Source organism: Callithrix jacchus, chromosome 22, assembly GCF_049354715.1.
Source record: "Callithrix jacchus isolate 240 chromosome 22, calJac240_pri, whole genome shotgun sequence".
NCBI classification, from domain to species: Eukaryota; Metazoa; Chordata; class Mammalia; order Primates; family Cebidae; genus Callithrix; species Callithrix jacchus.
In genome coordinates, this window is record NC_133523.1 from 47236560 (window position 1) to 47264095 (window position 27536).

The 27536-nt window shown below is 47.4% G+C and overlaps 1 protein-coding gene across 1 annotated transcript; it reads right to left on the reverse strand.

The window, feature by feature from the left end:
• Positions 1 to 1507: 1507 nt before the first annotated feature.
• VSTM1 (V-set and transmembrane domain containing 1) lies at positions 1508 to 23377 on the reverse strand. The gene is made up of 8 exons (XM_078359613.1): positions 23344 to 23377; positions 20078 to 20518; positions 14522 to 14560; positions 3366 to 3458; positions 3258 to 3285; positions 3030 to 3067; positions 2444 to 2481; positions 1508 to 1695 (listed from the first exon to the last, which is right to left on the reverse strand). Exons 1-8 carry the CDS (start codon positions 23375 to 23377, stop codon positions 1576 to 1578), a joined length of 831 nt encoding a protein of 276 aa, XP_078215739.1. The 3' UTR covers positions 1508 to 1575.
• Between the last annotated feature and the right edge of the window lie 4159 nt (positions 23378 to 27536).

Below are 27536 nucleotides of genomic sequence, written 5' to 3' on the forward strand. Positions count from 1 at the left end.
CATTTGGGCTGGCTGCTGCACCCATCACTGGAGCGGGGGTACCAAACCATGAACAGGTAGCCACAAGACCATCCCAGACGAGTCCCCAGATTTGTAACCACCCAATGGGTTCACCTTGCCCGCTGCCTAGGTGATTTATCAAGACAGGAGAATTGCAGTGGAGAAAGAGTGATTCGCACAGAGCTGACTGCGTGGGAGACTGCAGCTCTAGTCTCCCCGAGCATTCGGGAATCAGGGTTTGTAGACGTTGTTGTTCTGAGATGGAGTTTCGCTCTCGTTTCCCAGGCTGGAGTGCAGTGGCACCATCTTGGCTCACGGCAACCTCCGCCTCCCAGGATCAAGCAATTCTCGTGCCTCAGCCTCCCGAGTAGCTGGGATTACAGGCGTGCGCCACCACACCCGGCTAATTTTGTATTTTTAGTAGAGATGAGGTTTCTCCATGTTGGCCAGGCTGGTCTCAAACACTGACCTCAGGTGATCCACCCGCCTCAGCCTCCCAAAGTGTTGGGAGTACAGGAGTGAGCCACTGCGCCCGGCTCGTTTATCATCTGTGTTGGGGATGTTTCAAATCTCCTCCTCTAGCTGTTGTGAACTGTACAATACATTGTTATAAACTGTAGTCACCCTTCTGTGCTGCCCAACACTTCACTTATTCTTCCTCTCCGCGTTTGTGCCCATTAACTAACCCGCCCCTTCTAGCCTCTGATAACTCACTCTCTCTTTACCTTCACGAGGTCCACCTTTTTAGCTCCCACATATGAGTGAGAACATGAGGTTGTAAATAAAGTTTTATTCAAACACCACCACACCTACTTCTTGTTTACATATCAGCAATGGCTGCTTTCATGGTACAACAGAATGGGGTAACCTCAGCAGAGATCCTACCACCCACAAAGCTGGAAATGTTACTCTCTGCTCCTTTTGTTTTCTGTTCTCTGGTCTAGGAATTTGCAGGTCTGGGCTTTTTGTTTGTTTGTTTGTTTGAGGTGGAATCTCACCCTGTTGACCAGGCTGGGGTGCAATGGTGCCATCTCGGCTCACTGCAACCTCTGCCTCCTGGGTTCAAGCGATTTTCCTGCCTCACCCTCCCGAGTAAGTGGGATTGCAGGCGCCCATCACCACACCCAGCTAATTTTGTATTTTTAATAGAGATGGGATTTCACCATGTTGGCCAGGCTGGTCTTGAACTCTGACCTCAGCCGAGCCACCTGCCTCAGCCTCCTGAAGTGCTGGATTACAGGCGTGCGCCACCAAGCCCGGCCCCCTGGCCATTTTCTCTTTTGTTTGTTGTGCTTCCTGGAGAGGTTCAATAATACTTGCATTCTCTGCTGGATAGCTGATCAATAATAATTATTCCCTTGAATTGTTCTAGGAGGAAATGTGGGGTAGAAAGAGTGTGGTGGGGTTCTGGGGCATGAATACTCCGTAAATAAGCCAGATTTCTTTTTAAGATGAGAAACTTAATTTTATTGATACGAATGAGAAGCAAGGGACACGGTCATCCACATCTCCACATTTTCAATGACCTCAGCCGGCACAATACCCCCTCCTTCGGTGGCCTGTGTTGTCTTGTTGCTACACTTTCAGTGCCACATATTCGTGAGATCCTGGGGGCTCCAGGGTAGTGTCAGCAGCTGCCTCAGACAGGGCGTGGGTGCTTAGCTCAGCAGAGGTCACTCCTTGGGGGTCTGCGGTCTTTGGGGAAAACACACGAACACAGACACGCATTGAACACTGAGTGGTCAGTATGGCAACCACTAGCCACCCATGGCTCTTGACGTTTAAATTAATTACAGTTAAATTTAAAATCCAGGTCCTCGGTCACGCGAGATGCATTTCTTTTTCTTTTCTGTTTTTATTATTTATTTATTTTATTTATTTTTGAGACGGAGTTTCGCTCTTATTTCCCAGGCTGGAGTGCAATGGCGCGATCTCGGCTCACCGCAACCTCCGCCTCCTGGGTTCAGGCGATTCTCCTGCCTCAGCCTCCTGAGTAGCTGGGATTACAGGCACCCGCCTATCCCGGCTAATTACTGTATTTTTAGTAGAGACGAGGCTTCACCATGTTGGCCAGGCTGGTCTTGAACACCTGACCTCTGGTGATCCGCCCGCCTCGGCCTCCCAAAGTGCTGGGATTACAGGCGTGAGCCACCGCGTGCCCGGCCTCTTTCCTGTTTTTAAACCCTTTATTTGTGACATCAATGGATCTGCATAAGCCTTTTAAATGGAGATTTTGGTTCCCGTTATGAGAGTTTTGTGACTCGTCTACGATCACATGGGTGATAAACAGTGGACATTTCTGTGTGGGCTTAACCAGCAGACAGACACTACCAGCCCAGCGTGGTAAGGGAGGGACTCATAGGTAGAGACAGGTTTCACCACGTTCGTCAGGCTGGTCTCGAACTCCTGTCATGGTGAAGGACTCCCAAGCTGGAGGACTCACCGAGACATATACCCTTTCCATCTTGAATAAATCTGTATCTGAGTGAGAGAGAGAGAAAAAAAATCAGGTCTCAGCTGCAGATATCAGAACTCAGTCTTTCTTTCTTTCCTTCCTTCCTTCCTTCCTTCCTTCCTTCCTTCCTTCCTTCCTTCCTTCCTTCCTTTTCTTCTCCTTCCTTCCCTCCCTCCCTCCCTCCCTCCCTCCCTCCCTCCCTCCCTTCCTTCCTTCCTTCCTTCCTTTCTTTCCTTTCTTTCTTTTGAGATGGAGTTTCACTCTTGCTGCCCAGGCTGGAGTGCAATGGCGCGATCCCAGCTCACTGCAGCCTCTGCCTCCTGCGTTCAAGTGATTCTCCTGCCTCAGCCTCCCGAGTAGCTGGGATCACAAGCACGCGCCACCGTGCCCAGCTAATTTTGTATTTTCAGTAGAGATGGGGTTTCTCCATGTTGGCCAGGCTGGTCTTGAACTCCCAACCCCACGTGATCCACCCACCTCAGCCCCCCAAAGTGCTGGAGTTACAGACGTGAGCCACTGTACCCAGCCAGAACTTAGCCTTTCTGTCTGGTTATTCCCTTCCCCTATCCCTTACCAGCAGCCTCTCGTTCTGGAAGTTTGGAATGACTGGTTCTAAGAGAGAGAAACACATGAAAGGACGGGATGTGAAGACTGGGGGGAGAGGGTGAGGGCTATGGAGGGGAGAGGAGGTCACAGGCCGGGCAGGAGTAGGGGCTTAGGGCACCAGTCCTGGATGTGCCAGTGGATTCCCTGGAGAATGACATGGGAATTGGGTGGAGCATACGCTATGCCCAGCGTGTACCTCTTGGAGGATTCTTCAGGCGAGGAACCTATAAAAAATGCAGGAGGAATGTACCTACTGAGAAAACGCTTCGCCCTCCCTCTCTCCCTTTGTGCTCTCTGAGCTCACCGTTCTGGCTGCATCTGTAGATGACGATGACTAAGAGGAAGAGGAGAAGGATGGAGACACAGCTGAAGATGCTGACAAAGATGGCTCTGGTGTCTAGAGAGGAAGAGCAGGTCAGGGAATCAGCCTGGCTCCTGAAATGCGCTGAGAGGGTGAGCAGAAAAGCTAAGAGGAGCCAGCCAGACAGCCTGGCTTCCAAGCCTGGATCTCCCACCTCGGATCTGGAACTTCCTATTGCTTTGGGGAATTACCTTAATCTTCTCCAAGCTTCTGTTTCCTCGTCTGTAAAGTGAGGGTAGCAGCAGTAGCTACTGTAGTGGATGGTGGGTCAGTACCCATAGAGAAGGCTGGAACCGCCCAGGCGCAGTGGCTCACACCTGTAATCCCAACACTGTGGGAGGCCAAGGTGGGTGGATCACAAGGTCAGGAGTTCGAGACCAGCCTGGCCAGCACAGTGAAACCCCGTCTCTACTAAAAGTACAAAAATTAGCTGGGTGTGGTAGCACGTGCCTGTAGTCCCAGCTACTCAGGAGGCCAAGGCAGGAGAATTACTCGAACCTGGGAGGCAGAGGTTGCAGTGAGCTGAGACCATGCCATTGTACTCCAGCCTGGGTGACAGAGTGAGACTCCAGAAAAAAAAAAAAAAAGGAACAGTGTTTAGTGCATAGAAAATTCCAAGGGAGTGGCTGGTGCATAGCCATGATACTGATCATTTACTATGAGCCAGCTCTGTGCCAGGTGCTTCATATATATATTGTGTGTGTGTGTGTGAGTGTGTGTGTGTGTGAGTGTGAGTGTGTGTGTGTGTGTGTGTGTGTATAACATATATATACATAATTTTTTTTGACATGGAGTCTCACTCTGTCACCCAGGCTGGAGTACAAATCTCGGCTCACTGCAATCTCCACCTCCCAAGTTCAAACAATTCTCCTGACTCAGCCTCCCGAGTAGCTGGAATTACAGGCGTGCACCACCATGCCCAGCTAATTTTTGTATTTTTAGTGGAGATGGGGTTTCACTATGTTGGGCAGGCTGGTCTCAAACTCGTGACTTCAAGTGAGCCGCCCGCCTTGGCCTCCCAAAGTGCTGGGATTACAGGTGAGCCACCGCGCCTGTCTGTAATGAACATTTCGACCAACAGACTTTGAGTAAAGCAGATGACCCATTGTCATATGAGTGGGCCTCATCCAATCAGTTAAAGGCTTCAGAGGCAAGACCAACGTCCCCCAAGGAGGGAGGAATTCTGCCTCCATACAAGCTACAAGATCAAGTCTCTCTATGTATATTCATGTATATGTTCTATTGGTTCTTTTCCTTTATTTTCTTTTTTTTAAAGAGACAGAGTCTCACTCTGTTGTCGAGGCTGGAGTGCAGTGACGCAGCCATACTGAAATTCCTGGGCTTAAGCCATCCTCCTCACTCAGTCTCCAGAGTAGCTGAGAGTACAGACCACCGTGCCCAGCCAACTTCAGACACGCTTCAGTGAGCTTGTTGATGCCAGGTAATGAACAGCAGTGACATGGGCACGGAAGGCATGGGGAAGGGTGAGGTTCTCTGAAGAACACATGATTCCCTCGGACACCAGAACGGCAAGGGATCAGCTGGGAGAACTCAGGGAGGATTCCTAACAAGAACAGGGTTAGACCAGGGTGGAAAAGAAAGACTAATGGCCAGGCGTGGTGGCTCAGGCCTGTAATCCCGGCACCTTGGGTGGCCAAGATGGATGATCACTTGAGGTTTGTAGTTCGAGACCAGCCTGGCCAACATGGTGAAAACCTGTCTCTACTAGAAATACAAAAAATCGGCTGGGCGTGTCGGCTCACACCTGTAATCCCAGCTACTCAGGAAGCCAAGGCAGCAGAATCCCTTGAACCCAGGAGGTAGAGGTTGCAGTGAGCCAAGGTCATGCCACTGCATCCTGCACTCGACTGAGCGAGACTCCAGTTCTAAATAAATAAATAAGAATGACCAAATCTAGGCCAGGCACGGTGGCTCACACTTGTAATCCCAGCACTTTGGGAGGCCGAGGGAGGCAGATCATGCGGTCGGGAGTTTGAGACCAGCTTGACCAGCAACACAGTGAAACCCCATCTCTACTAAAAATACAAAAATTAGCTGAGTGTGGTGGCGGGCACCTGTAATCCCAGATATTTCGGAGGCTGAGGCAGGAGAATGGCTTGAGCCCGGGAGGCGGAGGTTGCAGTGAGCTGCGATTGCACCACTGGACTCCAGCCTGGGCGACAGAGCTTGACTCTGTCTCAAAAAAAAAAAAAAAGAATAACCAAAACTAAAAAGCATCCCTCTCAGTAGGTGGATCACTTGAGGTCAGGAGTTTGAGACCAGCCTGACCAATGTGGTGAAATCTCGTCTCTACTAAAAATACAAAAATTAGCCAGGCATGGCAGCATGCACCTGTAATCCCAGCTACTCAGGAGGCTGGGGCAGGAGAATCACTTGAACCCAGAGGCAGAAGTTGCCATGAGCTGAGATTGAGCCATTGCACTCCAGCCTGGGTGACAGAGCAAGACTTTGTCTCAAAAAACAAATTCGGCTGGGCGCGGTGGCTCACACTTGTAATCCCAGCACTTTGGGAGGCCAAGGCGGGTGGATCCTGAGGTCAACAGATCGAGACCATCCTGGTCAACATGGTGAAACCCCGTCTCTACTAAAAATTACAAAAAATTAGCTGGGCATGGTGGTGCGTGCCTGTAATCCCAGCTACTCGGGAGGCTGAGGCAGGAGAATTGCCTGAACCCAGGAGGCGGAGGTTGCGGTGAGCCGAGATCGCACCATTGCACTCCAGCCTGGGTAACAAGAGTGAAACTCTGTCTCAAAAGCAAAGCAAAACAAAACAAAACAAAAAAAAACGAGTGCTTGAGCAATATCGCCATGTAAGTCTACGTCGTAGCGTGTTAAATTCTTACAACAACCCTGCAAGGTAGCACCATTATTCCCATCCCACTGGTGAAGGGCACACGTTCCCATGTAACTCCCGGGATTATGACAAGGGTTCCTTCCAAAGCTCACAGCGTTGAGGGAGAGTGAGCAGCCTGTTAGTAAGTCTGGGTGACGGAGTCCATGCAATTCCCCTGTTTTTGTTTTTGTTTTTGTTTTTTTTTCTTGGCACGTGAGGTTCAGGAAACACACGTCATGAGACTTTAAGGAGTAAGTAGCAGAAACATGATCGAACACAAAAAGGTGAGCAACTTCGGAAGTGAAGCCCCAGAGCGGGGCCTCACCAAGACCCTCACTGTGTTTGTTAGTGTGCTTGGAGGCTGAGAATGCTTCCTGGGTGTGCGATGACCTGTGGCCACATCGCAGAGCCGCGTCTGAGATGCTCACACGCCTGGTCCTCTGCACCAACAGAGCTTCCCATCCAACCCTTCCCTACTTGGTTCCCTCGCTGTGCTTGCGTCGGCATTTCTACAGACCTATGCAGGGAGAAGTACCTGCCTAATTTATCTGTCTCACTCATCTGTCCATCTGTCTGCCTAGCTATCTTTATCTGTCTCTCTACCTACTTACCTATCATCTATCCAATCTATCTTGTCACATCTAATTATCTATCTATCTTTCTATCTGTGTAATTTTCCTGTCTTGCTAATCTATCACCTATCTAGACATCTATCTATCTGTCTATCCACCTAATTACCTATCATCTAACAAATCCATCATCTATCTAATATATCTATCAATCATTATTATCTATCATCTATCATCTGTATGTATCTGAATATTCACCTACTTACCTATCATCTAATCTGTCATATCTAGTTATCTATCTTCTATCTATCTATTTTTTCTATCTTACAGCTCTTATCACCTATCTAGGTATCTCTGTATCTACCTACCTACCTATCTATCTCTATCTACCTACTCACCCATCTGTCTACCTAATCTATCATCTATCTAATGCATCTATCAATTGTATCTCATTATCTAATTGATCATCTATCTTGGCTATATCTAGTTATCTATCATCTATCTAATGTTATCTATCAATTGTATCTCATTATCTAATTGATCATCTATCTTGGCTATATCTAGTTATCTATCATCTATCTAATGTTATCTATCAATTGTATCTCATTATCTAATTGATCATCTATCTTGGCTATATCTAGTTATCTATCATCTATCTAATGTTATCTATCAATTGTATCTCATTATCTAATTGATCATCTATCTTGGCTATATCTAGTTATCTATCATCTATCTAATGTTATCTATCAATTGTATCTCATTATCTAATTGATCATCTATCTTGGCTATATCTAGTTATCTATCATCTATCTAATGTTATCTATCAATTGTATCTCATTATCTAATTGATCATCTATCTTGGCTATATCTAGTTATCTATCATCTATCTAATCTATCATCTGTATCTATCTACCTACTCACCTATCATCTGTCTACCTAATCTATCATCTATCTAATGTATCTATCCATTGTACCTAATTATCCAATTGATCATCTATCTTATCTATATCAAGTTATCTATCATCTATCTAATCTATCATCTATCTAATGTATCTATCAATTGTACCTAATTATCCAATTGATCATCTATCTTATCTATATCAAGTTATCTATCATCTATCTAATCTATCATCTGTATCTACCTACTGAGGATCATCTATCTAATCTATCATCTGTATCTATCTACCTACTCACCTATCATCTGTCTACCTAATCTATCATCTATCTAATGTATCTATCCATTGTACCTAATTATCCAATTGATCATCTATCTTATCTATATCAAGTTATCTATCATCTATCTAATCTATCATCTATCTAATGTATCTATCAATTGTACCTAATTATCCAATTGATCATCTATCTTATCTATATCAAGTTATCTATCATCTATCTAATCTATCATCTGTATCTATCTACCTACTCACCTATCATCTGTCTACCTAATCTATCATCTATCTAATGTATCTATCCATTGTACCTAATTATCCAATTGATCATCTATCTTATCTATATCAAGTTATCTATCATCTATCTAATCTATCATCTGTATCTACCTACTGACGATCATCTGTCTAATCTATCTGCCATATCTAGTTATCTGTCTACCTACTTGCCTATTACCTATTTATCTAGTCTGTCATCATATGTAGTTATGTATCTACCTACCGTCTATGTCTCTATCTAATCTATTGTATCTACTACCTGCTTCTCTCCTATTTATCTAATCTATCATATCTAGCTATCTACCTACCATCTATCTACATCTATCTAATGTATCATATCGAGTTACCTACCTACTCACCTGTCATCTGTCTATCATATCTAAGTATCTGTCTCCCTCCCTGAAATAAGGCTCTGTCTGAGCAGACCATCAGCCAGCGGCAAAAGGAGTGGATTCTTTGTAACAACGCACGCTTGGGTTCTAGTACTGAGTCTCCCACCTGCCGACTCTGTAAATGTTCCCTTCCCTTTCTGGAATACGTTATTCTTTGGTTAAATATAAGGAGGAGGCAGAGAGCTAATAATATCTAACTTGAGGAGTTAGGTAATGATGAAAAATCCTGGCTTTCAAGCACTCAGTCTAGAAACTGACTCACTGTGTAGGATAATGGGATTGTAGGTATAATGATGATTTTTCACCCAATATTCCACCCACACCCATCTCTCTCTGTAACAGATTCTGTCAGTGTTCCTCAACCCATGTTCCCCAGATCCCTTTACCATTTTTATGCATTCTAGATCGAGGCTTCTTTCCCTTTCCAAAGTGAACACTTAGGTCTCTTCTTTGAGCCAGGGAGGACTCAAAATGCCTTGGAATGTATATTCCCTGCCAAACTGCCACTGCCTGCTGTTTGCAGGGAAATAGAAAGACCACAGCTCCCCTCCCGTCTTTGACCTTCTCTGTCTCCACTGCTTTTCTGCAGAATTGGGCCAAATATACCATCTGAGGGACATGAATATCCCACCCGTGTTTAATTTCTTTTCCTCCCAGGCCTTCTTCCCCACTCCCCTAAAATGTCACTTTTGCACGAATGCTAAGAGCCTGCTTTTGGTGGAGCTGGATCTGAGAACACCTCAAGGGCAACACTTCTTTTTTAATTTTTTGAAACAGAGTCTCACTCTGTCGCCCAGGCTGGAGTGCAGTGGTGCAATCTCGGCTCACTACAACCTCCACCTCCTGGGTTCAAGAGATTCTCCTGCCTCAGCCTCCCAAGGAGCTGGGATTACATGTACCTGCCAGCACACCCTGCTGATTTTTCATATTTTTAGTAGAGACAAGGTTTCACCATGTTGGCCAGGCTGGTCTCAAACTCTTGGGCTCAAGTGATCTGCCCACCTTGGCCTCCCAAAGTGCTAGGATTACAGGCACGAGCCACTGCGCCCAGCAAAAAGAAACAATTCTATCAGTGCATCTCCAAGGACTTATGAATCCAGGGCAGGCACAGCTGCTCCTGGATCCTTGGGTTCCCCAGATGGAAGCAGAGAAGCAGCAGCCTTGCCTTGTCCCTTCAGTTCATTTTTCAAGCAACACTTTGCTCGAAATGAGAAGTACATTATTGTAAAATTCTCGTCTTCATATGACCCCATAACCAGCTGAATTGGGTTCCCCCCAAGATGTCCACATATCCCGGCCAAATTTCACATCACTATTTACAAATTGCCAGAATACATTATAAATTACTATATTGCTGGAATCAGACTGAACAACGGGATACAGCCTGACTGGGACATAAATGAAGCCACAGGCACCAGAAAGAAAGCCGGGTCTTGTGTGATAAAATTCATCTTCATTCTCTCTCTCTCTCTCTCTTTTTTTTTTTGGATACAGCATCTTGCTCTGTTGCCCAGGCTAGACTGCAATGGTGTAATCTTGGCTCACTGCAACCTCCGCCTCCCAGGTTCAAGTGATTCTCCTTCTTCAGCCTCCCGAGTAGCTGGGATTGCAGGCGCCCACCACAAAGTCCAGGTAACTTTTTGTATTTTTAGTAGAGACAGGGTTTCACCATGTTAGCCAGGCTGGTCTTGAACTTCTGACCTCAGGTGATCTGCCCATCTTGGCCTCCCAAAGTGCTGGGGTTGTAGGCATGAGCCACTACACCTGCTTAAAGTCATCTTCATGATCTACATAGCAGTTGAATATAGGGTCCTTTTCTTGTGTGTTTGAGGTATATAAATACAGGATGGGGACGTTATACCTGTGCTTAAAGATATTGAAACAAGGTCTCACCCTGTCACCCAGGCTGGAGTGCAGTGGTGCAATCACAGCTCACTGAAAGCCTCAAACTCCTGGGCTCAAATGATCTTCCTGCCTCAGCCTCCCAAGCAGCTGGGACTACAGGCCCACACCAGCATGCCTGGCCAATTTTTGTGTTTTTTGTAGAGATGGGATCTTACCAGGTTGCCCAGGCTGGTCTTGAACCCCTGGGCTCAAGTGATCCTCCTGCCTCATCTTCCCACAGTCCTGGGATTACAGACATGAGCCATTGTGCCCAGCCGAGATATTTTATTCTGTTTAGGATTGTGATGATACAAATTTGAACTCAAAAACTACATTTAAAGAAATTATGTAATACCCACTGGGATGGCTATCATTTAAAAAAAAGAAAAGGAAGTGTTGACAAGGATGTGGAGATATTGGAACCCACATATATTACTGGAAGGAATGACTATAACATGATACAGCCACAATGGAAGACGATTTGGCAGTTCCTCAAAAAGTTGAACATAATAGTCACCATATGTCCTAGCAATTCCACTTCTAGGTACATACCCAAGATAATTTAAAGCGGGGAGGCAAACAGATACTCCTGCCAGTGTTCAAGCACCATTACTCACTGTAGCCAAGAGGTACAGAGAACACAAATGTCCATCAAAAAAAGAATGGGGCCAGGTGCGGTAGCACGCCTGTAATCTCAGCACTTTGGGAGGCTGAGGCAGGTGGATCACCTGCGGTCAAGAGTTCAAGACCAGCCTGGCCAACATGGGGAAACCCCGTCTCTACTAAAAATTAGCCAGGCATGGTGGCGCATGCCTGTACTTCCAGCTACTCAGGAGGCTGAGGCAGGAGAACAGCCTGAATCTGGGAGGAAGAGGTTGCAGTGGGCCGAGATCGTGCCACTGCACTGCAGCCTGAGCCACAGAGCAAGACTTCATCTCAAAAAAGAAAAAAAAAAAAAAAAGGAATGAATAAGCAAATGTGGAATGTGGTCTATCCATACAATGAGATGCTTTTCACCATGACAGGAAATGAAACATTGATACATGCTACAGTACAGATAAACTTTGAAAGCATTATGCTATGCTGTCGCTCGTAAGTGGATATTGAACAATGAGAACACATGGACACAGGGAGGGGAACATTACACACTGGGGCCTGTTGGGGTTGGGGGGATTAGGGGAGGAATAGCAGAGGGTTAGGGAATGGGGAGAGATAATATTAGGAGAAATACCTAATGTAGGTGACGAGGGGACAGAGGCAGGAAACCACCGTGGCATGTGTATACCTATGTAACAATCTTGCACAATCTCCACATGTACCCCAGAACTTAAAGTATAATTTTAAAAAAAGAAAAGAAAACATCATCCTAAAGCAAAAAGAGCTAGTCAGAAAGAATCATGTAGTGAATGAATCCACTTACACAAAATGTCCAGAATAGATGAAACCATAGACACAAAGAAGCATATTAATGGTTGGCAGGGTCTGGCGGGAGAGTGGGAAATGGGGAGTGACTGCTTCTCAGTGGGTACAAGATTTCATTTTAGGGTGATGAGGATGTTCTGGAATTATGTGGTGGTGATGGTTATACTACCTCGTGAATATCCGAATGCTAGTGAATTGTACACTTTACAAGGGTGAATTTTTGGAATGTGAATTATATATCCATAAAAAAAGAAAGAAAACAAAAGATACAAGAGCTCAAAATAGAAAAACTTCTCTTTCTCCTCCCTCTTACACCTCACTAGATCTCCCTCCTTATTTCTGATAATTCCATGTTTCTCTCTTCTGTTAGACTTCGTGTCTTTCTTAGAAAATGTTCCTGGCATGAATTGTGTTCATAGTGCTAGGTAGTAGTCACTTTCCAAACCTACTATCATGGAATAAAAACGTTTCAAGTAGTTTGGAGGATACCTTTTTAAAACCCAATTATACCAGCACAGACTGCTAACAGCAACCTTCAGCAACTTCGGCTCTTTGGAGTAGGTTGTAGGAACATTATGACTTGCTGAAAGGAAGGATGATTAAGCATCTAGATGGCAATTTATATTCTGCATTTGGCCCTTAAAGTCTGGATGAGCTCCTGTTTCAGCCGAATACTGCCGAAATCCTTAACTTAAAAAAATTTTTTTTTTTTTAGAGACAATCTCACTCTGTTGCCCAGGCTGGAGGGCAGTGGTGCCATCTCAGCTCACTGCAACCTCCACCTCCCAGATTCAAATTCTCCTGCCTCAGCCTCCTGAGTAGCTGGGATTACAGTAATGGCTAAATTTTGAATGTTTAGTAGAGATGGGGTTTCACCATGTTGACCAGGCTCGTCTCAAACTCCTGACCTCAAGTGATCCGCCCGCCTTGGCCTCCAAAAGTGCTGGGATTACACGCGTGAGCCACTGCGCCCGGCCCAAAAGCTCTAATTTTTATGACAACCTCTGAGGACAGAGTCTTAGTCAATTGTTTTGTTTTGAGACAGAGTCTCATATTGTCAGCTGGGCTGGAGTGCAGTGGTGTACTCTCAGGTCATTGCAACCTCCAGCTCCCGGGTTCAAGTGATTCTCCTGCCTTACCCTCTTGAGTAGTTGGGATTACAGGTGCCTGCCACCACGTTCAGCTAATTTTTTGTATTTTTAGTAAAGACAGGGTTTCACTATGTTGGCCAGACTGGTCTCGAACTCTTGACCTCGTGATCAGCCTGCCTCAGCCTCCCAAAGTGCTGGTATTACAGGCATGAGCCACCACGCCTGGCTAGTCAATTGTTAATGAATAAGCAACATCAGGAAAAATGCATTCAATATTCACCCTATTTTTGAGAATTTTAGAATTATAACAAACTCTTGATTACACAAATTCCCCAAGTACCTACACTGTGTAGGTCCTTGTCCTACTCCCCAAACAAGTCACACAAAAATTCATCCCCATTATTCCCCAATCCCCACCCTAGCTTTTCATCATGTAATATGGCAGATGATGCACTCTGTGGTGTTTTACACACCAGCTTCTTCAGCACCTGGAAGCACTTTAGAAGTTACCTCCCCAGGCCGGGTGCGGTGGCTCACGCCTGTAATCCAAGCACTTTGGGAGGTCGAGGCGGGTGGATCACGAGGTCAAGAGATTGAGACCATCCTGGTCAACATGGTGAAACCCCGTCTCTACTAAAAATACAAAAAATTAGCTGGGCATGGTGGCACGCGCCTGTAATCCCAGCTACTCAGGAGGCTGAGGCAGGAGAATTGCCTGAACCCAGGAGGCGGAGGTTGCAGTGAGCCGAGATCGCGCCATTGCACTCCAGCCTGGGTAACAAGAGCAAAACTCCATCTCAAAACAAAACAAAACAAAAAACAAAAAAAAGAAGTTACCTCCCCAACCCCCCAAAACACAGCAGTTTCCCCAATAACATTGAGAAAGTGGGCATTAAAGTTCTTCTTGTGGGCCGGGTGCAGTGGCTTGCGCCCATAATCCCAACGCTTTTAGAGGCTGAGGTGGGGGAATTGGTTGAGGTCAGGAGATTGATACCAGCCTGGCCAACATGGTGAAACCCTGTCTCTACTAAAAAAAAAAAAAAAAAAAAATCCAGGTGTAGTGGCTCATGCCTGTAATTCCAGCCTTCAAGAGGATTCCCAAATCACCAGAGGTTGGGATTCAAGACCACCCTGAGCAACATGGAGAAACCCCATCTCTATTAAAAATACAAAATTAACCAGGCAGGGTGGTGCATGCCTGTAATCCCAGCTACTTGGGAGGCTGAGGCAGGAGAATCGCTTGAACCCAGAACACAGAAGGCGGAGGTTGTAGTGAGATCATGCCACTTCACTCCAGCCTGGGTGACAGAGCGAGACTCTGTCTCAAAAAATAAATAAAATAAAATAAAAATAAAGTCCTCGTGTGCACTTTAAGGAAAGGCGATCCCTGTATTATGAAGCAGATCTAATCGGGAAAAACAACTCCTTTCTAATCATCTTACCTGTTTTCATCGAGGGAGCTTCAAGTTCATCGTGTTTATCTGGAAAACGGAAGGGAAGACAAGGAATGAAGCTAATCATATGGGACCATTGTGGGCAGGCGTCCTCACGTCCTCCTTACTGACTTCCTGCCCTGTTTGGGAAGCAGAAAAGAGTTTCTCCATTCCCTAGATGCTCCCTGGGTCCTCAGACCGGGGACAGAGCCTCAGATTAACTCTTCCTAATACTCCTGGAGTTTGATAGTTTTTTCTGAGATGGAGTTTTGCTCTTGTTGCCCAGCTGGAGTGCAATGGTTCGATCTCAGCTCACTGCAACTCCACCTCCCAGGTTCAATCAGTTCTCTCGCCTCAGCCTCCCGACTAGCTGGGATTACAGGTATGTGTCACCAAGCCTGGCTAATTTTGTATTTTTTTTTTTTTTGAGACGAAATTTCGCTCTTGTTACCCAGGCTGGAGTGCAATGGCGCGATCTCGGCTCACCGCAATCTCCGCCTCCTGGGTTCAGGCAATTCTCCTGCCTCAGCCTCCCAAGTAGCTGGGACTACAGGCGTGCACCACCACGCCAAGCTAATTTTTTGTATTTTTAGTAGAGATGGGGTTTCACCATGTTGACCAGGATGGTCTTGATCTTTTGACCTCGTGATCCACCTGCCTCGGCCTCCCAAAGTGCTGGGATTACAGGTGTTAGCCACTGCGACCAGCTTTAATTTTGTTTTTTAAGTAGAGATAGGGTTTCACCATGTTGGCCAGGCTGGTATCAAACTCCTGACCTCAGGTGATCCACCTGCCTCAGCTTCCCAAAGTGCTGGGATTACAGGTGTGAGCCACCATGCCCAGTCAATAGTATTTTTAATAACAAAAATATTTATGTATGACCCTGCTAATGCCCCCCCTCCAGTTTGATTGCCTATTAGTCTTCTCTGTCTTGACAAAGAATACCACCATTCACCCAAATTCTTATTTTTTTTTAATATCTTTTTTGTTTTTTTTTAGGACAGTCTCACACTGTCACCCAGGCTGGAGTGCAGTGGCACGATCTTGGCTCACTGCAACTTCCAACTTCTGGGGTTCAAGCAGTTCTCCTAATTCAGCCTCCCAAGTAGCTGGGATTACAGGTAAGTGCCACCAGACCCTGCTAATTTTTATTTTTCCTTGAAACAAAGTCATGCTCTTGTCTCCCAAGCTGGAGTGCATTGTCCCGATCTTGACTCACTGCAACCTCCGCCTCCTGGGTTTAAGCAATTATCCTGCCTTAGCCTCTCAAGTAGCTGGGATTACAGGTACCTGCCACCACACCCAGATAATTTTTGTATTTTTAGTAGAGACGGGTTTCACCATGTTGGCCAGGCTAGTCTTGAACTCCTGACCTTGGGTGATCTGCCCGCTTCAACCTCCCAAAGTACTGGGATGACAGGCGTGAGCCACCATACCCAGCCTACTCTGCTAATTTTTGTATTTTTAGTAGAGACAGAGTTTCACCATGTTGGCCAGGCTGGTCTTAAACTTCAGGCCTCAAGTGATCAACCTGCCTTGGTTTCCCAAAGTGCTGGGATTACAGGCATGAGCCAATGCACCTGGCCTGTATTTCTGTCTCACCAGTGGCACCACTTGGTCTGATTTAAAATATCACCTACTCACCAGCCCCTGGCAACCACCAGTATACTCTCGGCTTCTTTTTTTTTTTTTTTTTTTTGAGAGGGAGTTTTGCTCTTGTTACCCAGGCTGGAGTGCAATGGCGCCATGTCGGCTCACCGCAACCTCCGCCTCCTGGGTTCAGGCAATTCTCCTGCCTCAGCCTCCTGAGTAGCTGGGATTACAGGCACGCGCCACTATGCCCAGCTAATTTTTTGTATTTTTAGTAGAGACGGGGTTTCACCATGTTGACCAGGATGGTCTCGATCTCTTGACCTCGTGATCCACCCGCCTCAGCCTCCCAAAGTGCTGGGATTACAGGTGTGAGCCACCGCGCCCGGCCTTTTTTATTTTTATTTATTTATTTTTTTGGGACAGGCTCTCATTCTATCAGCCAGGCTGGAGTGCAGTGGTGCAATCTCAGCTCACTGCAGCCTCTGCCTCCCAGGTCTAAGTAATTATTTTGCCTCAGCCTCCCAAGTAGCTGAAAGCGCAGGTTCACACCCCGACACCCAGGTAATTATTGTATTTTTGTAGAGATGGGGTTTCACTCCATCTGATCTCAAACTCCTGACCTCAGGTGATCCGCCCTCCTCGGCCTCCCAAAGTGGATGGGTGGAGGCCAAAGTGGATGGATCCACCCACCCATCCAACTTTCCACCCACCCTTCCATCCATCCATTCATTCACCCTTTCATCCATCCATGCACCCTCCCACCCATCCATCCATCCATCCATCCATGCACCCTCCCACCCATCCATCCATCCATCCATCCATCCATCCATCCATTCACCCTCCCACCCATCCATCCATCCATTCACCCTCCCACCCATCCATCCATCCATCCATTCACCCTCCCACCCTTCCATCCATCCATTCATTTACCCTTTCATCCATCCATCCATTCACCCTCCCACCCATCCATCCATCCATTCACCCTCCCACCCATCCATCCATCCATCCATCCATTCACCCTCCCACCCATCCATCCATCCATTCACCCTCCCGCCCATCCATCCATCCATTCATTCCTAGGATGAGTTAAGATTACAGGCATGAGCCACCTTGCCCGGCCAACTCTAATCCTGTTCTCCCCCACAAAATACAGTAAAAGCTCTGGCCCACAGTCTTCCTCCTCCCTCTGCCTCCCGACTGACCCTGGTACTTCCCCCCATACCCTCCCACAGTATAGCCCGCCCCTCCTCTTGGGAACTGTAACAGACCATCTTTTCCATGGCCATCATCCCTTGGTCTGTCAGTCTGACTGTAACCCCATTTTCTTTCTTTCTTTCTTTCTTTCTTTCTTTCTTTCTTTCTTTCTTTCTTTCTTTCTTTCTTTTCCTTCCTTCCTTCCTTCCTTCCTTCCTTCCTTCCTTCCTTTCTTTCTTTCTTTCTTTCTTTCTTTCTTTCTTTCAACTTTCTTCTTTCTTTTTTTTTTTTTGACACAGTCTTGCTGTGTCGCCCAGGCTGGAGTGCAGTGGTGCGATCTCAATGGAGGCAACCTCCGCCTCCAGGGTTCAAGCGATTCTCCTGCCTCAGCCTCCTGAATAGCGTGGACTACAGGCATGTGCCACTACACCCGGCTAATTTTTCTTATTTTTAGTAGAGGTGGAGTTTCACCATGTTGGCCAGGATGCTCTCGATCTCCTGACCTCGTGATCCACCCGCCGTGGCCTCCCACAGTGCTGGAATTACAGACATGAGCCACCACACCCAGCCCTGTACCCCCATTTTCTATTGACCGTATTCTACACCACTCTGCAGCATCCACATCATTGGGACCCTCTCACAATCCCTGATGGGAATCTTGCCCCACATTCCGTTCCCATTTCCACATTTAAGATGTCGCATGTTTTTGTCTCCTGGGTTCCTTCCTTCCCAGTCACATCCCCCAACAGAAAAAAAAAAAAAACTCACATCAGGCAGGCCTCGGTGACTCAAGTCTGTAATCCCAGCACTTTGAGAGGCCAAAGCAGAAGGATAACCTGAGCTCAGGAGTTCAAGACCAGCCTGGGCAATATAGAGAGATCCTGTCTCAAAAATGAACAAGGATATCCAGGACTTGAACTCAGACCCGGAACAAGTAAACTTAATAAACATTTATAGAAGTCTCCACCCCAAATACACAAAACATACATTCTTATCAGTACCACATCACACCTACTCTAAAAGTGACTACATAATTGGAAGTAAATCACTCCTCAGCAATTGCTTAGCATTTCACAGGTTTAAATGAAATATTGGTTCCCTGCTTGCTTGTTATTTTTCTCCCTTATTCCTTCCTGTCTCCATTGTTAAGCACAGTTATTGGCATAAAAGAGGTTTTCAGGCTGGGCGCGGTGGCTCACGCCTATAATCCCAGCACTTTGGGAGGACGAGGCGGGTGGATCACAAGGTCAAGGGATCGAGACCATCCTGGTCAACATGGTGAAACCCCGTCTCTATTAAAAATACAGAAAATTAGCTGGGCATGTTGGTGCGTGCCTGTAATCCCAGCTACTCGGGAGGCTGAGGCAGGAGAATTGCCTGAACCCAGAAGGCGGAGATTGCAGTGAGCTGAGATCGTGCCATTGCACTCCAGCCTGGGTAACAAGAGAGAAACTCCGTCTCAAAAAAAAAAAAAAAAAAAGATTTTCAACACCCATTTTTAGGCTGCATTCTAGCCTGGGCAATAAAGCAAGGCTCCCTTTCTCTCTCCCTCTTTCTCTTCCTCTTTCTTTTCCTCTTTCATTCTATTTTTAAATTTTTTTCTTTCTTTCTCTCTTTCTTTTTTTTTCTTTTTTTCTCTCTTTTTTCCAAAAAAAAGAGATCCTGTCTCAACAAATAATTTAAAAACTAGCCATGCAGGGTGGTGCTTGCCTGGCAGCTACTTGGGAGGCTGACACAGGAGGACTGCTTGAGCCTGGGAGGTTGAGACTGCAGTGAGTTGTGTTCATGCCACTGCACCCCAGCCTGGGTGACAGAGCAAAAAAACAAAAGCAGCCAGGCACAGTGGCTCACTCCTGTAATTCCCGCAATTTGGGAGGCTGAGGCAGGCAAATCAGGTGAGGTCAGGAGTTCAAAATCAGCCTCGCTAACATGGTGAAACCCTACTAAAATACAAAAATTAGCTGGGTGTGGTGGCACAGCCCTGTAGTCCCAGCTACTCGGGAGGCTGAGGTAGAAGTGCTTGAACTCAGGAGGTGGAGGTTTCAGTAAGCTGAGATTGTGTCACTGCACTCCAGCTTGGGAGACAGAGCAAGACAACCACTCAAAAAAAAAAAAAAAAATGGTTTGGAGAGGTGGCTCACACGTGTTAATCCCGCCCTTTGGGAGCCTGTGGTGAGTGGATCACCTGAGGTCAGGAGTTTGAGATCAGCCTCACCAGTATGGTGAAACCTCATCTCTATTGAAAAACAAAAATTGGGCCAGGCGAGGTGGCTCACACCTGTAATCCAGCACTTTGGGAGGCCAAGGCGGATGGATCACAAGGTCAAGAGATCGAGACCATCCTAGTCAACATGGTGAAACCCTGTCTGTAGTAAAAATACAAAAATTAGCTGGGCATGGTGGCGCACGCCTGTAATCCCAGCTACTCGGGAGGCTGAGGCAGGAGAATTGCCTGAACCCAGGAGGCGGAGGTTGCGGTGAGCCGAGATCGCGCCATTGCACTCCAGCCTGGGTAACAAGAGCGAAACTCCATCTCAAAAAAAAGAAAAGAAAAGAAAATACAAAAACTAGCCGGGTGTGGTGGGCACTTGAAATCCCGGCTACTCAGGAGGCTGAGGTAGGAGAATGGCTTGAATGCAGGAGGCAGAGGTTGCAGTGGGCCAACTGCACTCCAGCCTGGGCGACAGAGCGAGACTCTATCTCAAAAAAAAAAAAAAAAAAGCAAAGCCAAACCAAAGACGTGTGTATCAAGAGCGCCTCTGAGACGGCCCTTCTCACCTGTGACCACCAGCTGCACGTGCTCACTGCTTTCTGACCACTGGTGGGAGACTGCTGTCTTGTAGGCACAAAAGTACCTCCCAGCATCCTTGGGCTTCAAGTGCATGAAGGGGAATTCCGCTTCGCTTCCTGCCGAGCTCTGTTCGCGCTGGAATGCAGAGTCGTTCACCTTGCGCAGCGTGAATGTCACATTCTGGGAAGGAGCCCGACACTTCAGGGTCACGTTGCTCTTGGCTTCAGCCACCGAGCTGGGCCAGGCGTGGAGGGAGGGCTTGGACAGTTTCTCTGGAAAGAATTCAGAGTTAATTCGAGTCTGCATGTGGATGGCCTGGAATTCAGAGGATTCAAGAAAAAGGTCATGAAATGTGGGGTGCAGGAATAAAGTGTAAGTGGGAGAAAACTCACCGTTCTCTTTGTCATCCTCATAGCCCAGACACAGCCCTGGAAGAGAAATGTCAATGAGAAGAATTACGCACTTGTCTTCGAGTACAAATCCAGCAGAGAAATCATGACCAGCTCGTTACAGGTCTGATATGTATATAATAATGCATGTATTTTATAAATGTACATACATATATATGCAGATATAATATAGATATACATAAATGCATATATGTGAATTATATATTATATATTTATATTATGTAATATATTAAATGTAGACATATTTTACACATATATATATATTTTTTATTTTTTTTTTATTTTTTGAAACGGAGTTTCGCTCTTGTTACCCAGGCTGGAGTGCAATGGCGAGATCTCAGCTCACCGCAACCTCCGCCTCCTGGGTTCAGGCAATTCTCCTGCCTCCGCCTCCCAAGTAGCTGAGATTACAGGTGCGCACGCCACCATGCCCAGCTAATTTTTGTATTTTTAGTAGAGACGGGGTTTCACCATGTTGACCAGGATGGTCTCGATCTCTTGACCTCGTGATCCACCCGCCTCAGCCTCCCAAAGTGCTGGGATTACAGGCTTGAGCCACTGCGCCCAGCCTATTTTTGTATTTTTAGTAGAGATGGGGTTTCACCATGTCGGCCAGGCTGGTCTCAAACTCCTGACCTCAAAAGGTCTGCCCCCCTCGACCTCCCAAAGTCCTGAGATTACAGGCATGAGCCACTGCACCCAGCTGATTTGCAATTCTTGAAATGATAACTTCAAGGTGTAACTTCAAATAAGGCCGTGAATATGGCCTTATTTGGAAATGGCATGGTCTGGTCTTTGCAGATGTAATTAGTTAAACTAAGATGAAGTCATACTGGAGTAGGCTGGGCATCTAATCCAATAAAAACTTACAAGAAGAGGCCGGGCTCTGTGGCTCATGCCTATAATCCCAGCACCTTGGGAGGCCGAGGCGGGTGGATCACGAGGTCAAGAGATTGAGACCATCCTGGTCAACAAGGTGAAACCCCATCTCTACTAAAAATACAAAAATTAGCTGGGCATGGTGGCGCACGCCTGTAATCCCAGCTATTCGGGAGGCTGAGGCAGGAGAACTGCTTGAACCCAGAAGACGGAGGTTGCGGTGAGCCGAGATCGCGCCATTGCACTCCAGCCTGGGTAACAAGAGCGAAACTCCGTCTCAAAAAAAAAAAAACTTACAAGAAGAGAAAAAGGAGACAGAGACATGAAGAAGAAAGATAGCCATGCAAAAACAGAGGCAGAGGCCAGGCTGCGATCACTGGGTTTTGGGAGGCTGAGACAGAAGAACTGTTTGAGCCCATGAGTCAGAGACTAGCCTGGGCAATACAGCAAGACCCCATCTCTAAAAAAGAAATTATTTTAATTAGCCCAGCATGGTGGTGTGCACGTAGTTCTAGCTGCCCAGAAGGTTTGGGGGAGGATTGCTTGAGCCCAGGAGGTTGAGGCTGCAGTGAGCTATGGTGGTACCACTGCACTCCAGCCTGGGTGACAGAGTGAGACCCGGTCTCAAAAAAAAAAAAAAGCTAATCTAAGTGCAAATGTGTGTAGGAGAGTAGCATTACCCTGCAGGGAAGGGCTGCACCCAGAAAAGGGGAAGGAACTGAGGCAGTGAAGCATGTTGATGTCTACCACACCCCTCCATGCATCCGCCTTAGGGAGGTGGAACTCTGCTGGGTCAAGCCTAGAGCTCCTATGTAGTGAAGCCAAGACTATAACCCAGATCTTCCTTCTGACAGTCTGAGCTCTGTCTGATTACATCAGGTTCAATCTGAGGATGGTTTAAATCAGCCTAAGTACAGAGCTGGTCAGAAAATTGTCCTCTTGGGGCCGGGTGTGGTGGCTCATGCCTGTAATCCCACCACTTTGGGAGGCAGAGGCAGGCGGATCACCTGAGATCAGGGGTTCGAGACCAGCCTGACCAACATGGTGAAACCCTGTCTCTACTTAAAATACAAAAATTAGGCCGGGCACAGTGGCTCACGCCTGTAATCCCAACACTTTGGGATGCCAAGACAGGCAGATCACCTGAGGTCAGGAGTTCAAGACCAGCCTGGCCAATGTGGAGAAACCCTGTCTCTAATAAAAAATACAAAATTAGTTAGGCATGATGGCGGATGCCTATAATTGCAGCTACTCAGGAGACTGAGACAGGAGAATTGCCTGAACCCAGGAGGCGGAGGTTGCGGTGAGCTGAGATTGCACCATTGCACTCCAGCAGGGGCAACAAGAGCAAAACTCCGTCTCAAAAATAAAAATAAAAATTAGCCAAGCATGGTGGAAGGCACCTGTAATCCCAGTTATTTGGGAACACAAGGCGGTGCTTGCAGCCAGCAGCCCAGCCCCACCCACCACAGGTGTGCAAGCATGGCGTCACTACTTCCACACACCACCTTGAGCCTGGGAGGCAGAGGTTGCAGTGAGCCAAGGTCACACCATTGCACTACAGCCTGGATGACAGAGTGAGAGCCTGTCTCGAAAAAAAAAGAGAGAGAAAGAGAAAGAAAACTGACTTTTTGCCCATAGCCTTGCACCCCGTAGATTCTGAAGCCCAGCCCTCTATGCCAAGGGAGGATGCATGACTGTGCTGCGGCATTCAGCAGAGACAGGCTGGGAGGTCCCACCGGAGCTCGGCACTGCCCAGCGGAGTAAGCAAGGCTGCCCCTGTGTCTCTGCAGCATGGCCTCCTTGTGGCTTCCATGTGGGCAGCAGAACTCACGCAGGCGGTGCTCGCAGCCCAGCCTCACCCACCACAGGCGTGGAAGTCATTCCTTCCAAACACGGCCTTTCCACCTGGACTTCCCCTGAGCCCCTGTCCAAGCCCACATGTCCCAGTCTTGGAGACTCACCGAGGCAAAGCACGGAGAGGAATTCTGTGGTCATAGTGACCCTTCTGCCAGAACCAATACCCCACGCTTGGCTTTACCCTTTGGAGGTGGAGCGGGACTGGGGTGGCCGTGGCTCCCTGGCTACCGCTTCGTCCCCAGGCTGTGCAGGTGGAGAGGCTTCGCCCTGACGCTCTGGTTCTCTACCCAGTTTCCTTCTCACAGCCGACTTAGGAAACAAGAAACCGTTGATGACAACATCTTCCCCATGAGTCTGGTGTGTGTGGCCCCACCCGCCTGAGCCGAGTCCTGCCTTATCTGAAGTTCTGCCAAGACTTTTCTGTAAATGTAGTTTTTATTTTACAACATTAATACCTATAGCTTTCTGTGTACCCACTAGGCAGCTCCCCACAATGGTGATTTTTTTTTTTTTTGAGACAGAGTCTCAGTCCGTCACCCAGGTTGGAGTGCAGTGGCGCAATCTCAGCTCACTGAAACCTCTGCCTCCCAGGTTCAAGGTTTCTCCTGCCTCACACTCCTAAGTAGCTGGGATTACAAGCATGCACCACCACGCCTAGCTAATTTTTTGTATTTTTAGTAGAAACAGGGTTTCACCATGTGGGCCAGGCTGGTCTTGAACTCCTGGCCTCAAGTGATCCGCCCACCTCAACCTCCCAAAGTGCTGGGATTACAGGCCTGAGCCACTGCACCTGGCCAATGGTAATCTCTTATAACTATAGTACCTTTTCTTTTCTTTTCTTTTCTTTCTTTCTTTCTTGCTTTTTTTTTTTGAGTCAGAATCTCTGTTGCCCAGGCACTGGTGTGATCTTGGCTCACTGCTAACTCTGCCTCCTGGGTTCAAGTGACTCTCCTGTGTCAGCCTCCCAAGCAGCTGGGATGACAGGTGCCCACCACTATGCCTAACTAAATTTTTTTGTTCTTTTTAGTAGAAACGAGGTTTTGCCATGTTGCCCAGGCTGGTCTCAAACTCCTGAACTCAGGTGATCTACCCGCTTTGGCCTCCCAAAGTGTTGGGATTACAGGCGTGAGCCACCGCGACCGGTGTATGGTATATTTTCAATACCAGGAGTGAGATTACATCTCAAAAAAAAAAAAAAAAAAAGAAAGAAAAGAACCCGGCCAGGCGCAGTGACTAATCCCAGCACTCTGGAAGGCCGAGGCAGATGGATCACCTCAAGTCAAGAGTTTGAGACCAGCGTGGCCAACATGGCAAAACCCCATCTCTACTAAAAATTAGGCTGGGCACAGTGGCTCACACCTGTAATCCCAAAACTTTAGGAGGCCAAGGTGGGTGGATCACGAGGTCAGAAGTTCAAGACCAGCCTGACCAACATGGTGAAACCTCGTCTCTACAAAAAATACAAAAATTAACCAGGCATGGTGGCACGTGCCTGTAATTCCAGCTACTCAGGAGGCTGAGCCAGGAGAATCACTTGAACCTGGAAGGCAGAGGTTGTGGTAAGCCAAGATCCCTGTACTCTAGCCTGAGCGACAGAGCGAGACTTTGCCTCAAAAAAAAAAAAAAACAAATAAATTAGCTGGATGTGGTAGCGAGTGCCTGTAATGCCAGCTACTTGGGAGGCTGAGACAGGAAAATCCCTTGAACCTGGGAGGTGATTGCAGTGAGCCGAGATGGTACCACTACACTCCAGCCTGGGTGACAGGGAGTCTCTGCCTCAAAAAAAAAGAAAAGAAAAGAGGGCTGGGCGCGGTGGCTCACGCCTGTAATCCCAGCACTTTGGGAGGACAAGGCGGGTGGATCACAAGGTAAGAGATCGAGACCATCCTGGTCAACATGGTGAAACCCCGTCTCTACTAAAAATACAAAAAATTAGCTGGGCATGGTGGCGTGTGCCTGTAATCCCAGCTACTCGGGAGGCTGAGGCAGGAGAATTGCCTGAACCCAGGAGGCGGAGGTTGGGGTGAGCCGAGATTGCACCATTGCACTCCAGCCTGGGTAACAAGAGCGAAACTCCGTCTCAAAAAATAAAAAGAAAGAAGAAAAAAAGAAAAGAAATGAAATGAAACAACCCAATTATAAATGGACAAAGTATTGAATCAGTAATTTATCAGGAATATAAACATATATTAGATTTAATATTACATATATACAGCAATTAGCATGTGAGAAAAGACGCTCAACAACATATGCTCTCAGGAAAATGTAACGTGAAGCCACGCTGATCAAGGGAACAGCACAGAACAAGAATCGCAGAAACAGGTCCCTACATACATGGGCTTTGGTTTATGAGCGGGGGCATGCCGTATCAATAGAGAAAACATAGATTGTATTTTTTTTAGGAGACGACGTCTCGCTGCGCTGCCCAGGCTGGAGTGCAGTGGCTATTCACAGGCGCGATCCCACTACTGACCAGCATGCACTGACCCTCAGAGCGTATCCCTCCTTCTCAAACAGTCCCGCCAAATCTCTCTCGCATCAGCCACTTCATGTCTTCTAGCCAGCAGTCCACTGTACTTTAAAGTGTTTTTTTTTTTTTTTTTGAGACGGAGTTTCGCTCTTGTTACCCAGGCTGGAGTGCAATGGCGCGATCTCGGCTCACCGCAACCTCTGCCTCCTGGGTTCAGGCAATTCTCCTGCCTCAGCCTCCCGAGTAGCTGGGATTACAGGCACGTGCCACCATGCCCAGCTAAGTTTTTGTATTTTTAGTAGAGATGGGGTTTCACCATGTTGACCAGGATGGTCTCGATCTCTTGACCTCGTGATCCACCCGCCTCGGCCTCCCAAAGTGCTGGGATTATTGGCGTGAGCCACCGCGCCCGGCCGAACTTTAAAGTTTTAATCCCTGAAAACAAGAGACGGAATCTTTTGTTGTTGTTGTTGTTGAGATGGAGTCTCCCTCTGTTGCCCAGGCTGGAGTGCAGTGGCACAATCCTGGCTCACTGCAACCTCCACCTCCCAGGTTCAAGCAATGCTCCTGCCTCAGCCTCCTAAGTGGCTGAGATTACAAATGCCCGCCAGCATGCCTGGCTGATTTTTGTACTTTTAGTAGAGATGACTTTTCACCATGTTGGCCACACTAATCTCGAACTTCTGGCCTCAGGTGACCCAGCAGCCTCGGCCTCCCAAAGTGCTGTGATTACGGGCATGAGCCACCGCACCTGGCCAAAATATGGAATCTTAATGAGTTGTAGTGGGAGTTCCTTTTCTTTTTATTTGTCTGAGACAGAGTCTTGCTCTGTCACCCAGGCTGGAGTGCAGTGGCGTGATCTCAGTTCACTGCAACCTCTGCCTCCCAGGTTCAAGTGATTCCCCTGCCTCAGCTTCCCGAGTAGCTGGAACTACAGGTACACACCACCACGCCTGGCTAGTTTTGTGTGTGTGTGTGTGTGTATTTTTAGTAGAGGCGGGGTTTTACCATATTGGCCAGGCTGGTCTTGAACTCCTGACCTCATGATCTGCCCGCCTCGGCCTCCCAAAGTGCTGGGATTATAGGTGTGAGCCACTGTGCCTGGCTTGGGAGTTCCTGTATCTTCCTTCCTTGATATTCTCTCCACCTTAGCTGTCTTCCTTCATTTATTTGCTCTTTGTCCTATTCGCACCTTCCCACACTCCCTTTTTTTCCTTCCCCATCCTTATATCAATGAATAGTCTCAGGAGCAGCACATGAGAGGGAAAGAGCTCCACAGGGCCCCGAATTCCGTGGCTGGGTCAGCATCCTCACAGCACACACTGCTGTGCAGGCAGAGCACTTGAGAAAGTTTGAGGTGAGGCCGGGCACAGTGGCCCGCGCCCGTAACCCCAGCACTGTGAGAGGCCGAGGCGGGAGGATTGCTTGAGGCTGGGAGCTCGAGACCAGCCTGGGCAACATGGTGAAAACCCATCTCTACTAAAAGTACAAAAAAAAAAAAACAAAAATTAACTGGGAGTAGTGGAGGGTGCGTGTAATCCCAGCTACTTGGGAGGCTGAGACAGGAGAATCGCTTGACCCAGGCCTGGGGGGATGGGGGCAGGGGCTGCAGTGAGCCCGGATCGTGCCACTGCACTCCAGCTTGGGCATCACAGTGAGACTCCATCTCAAAGAAAAGCAAACAAAACCCTAACCTCCAGATTTTCAGGGAGGCTGGTTGGAGTAATAATGAAACTCTGGTCTCCCACCTACCTGGCTCAGTGTGTATTAAACTCTTTCTTGCAATTTCTTTGTCTTGATGAATGGGCTTCATCTGGGCAGCCACCA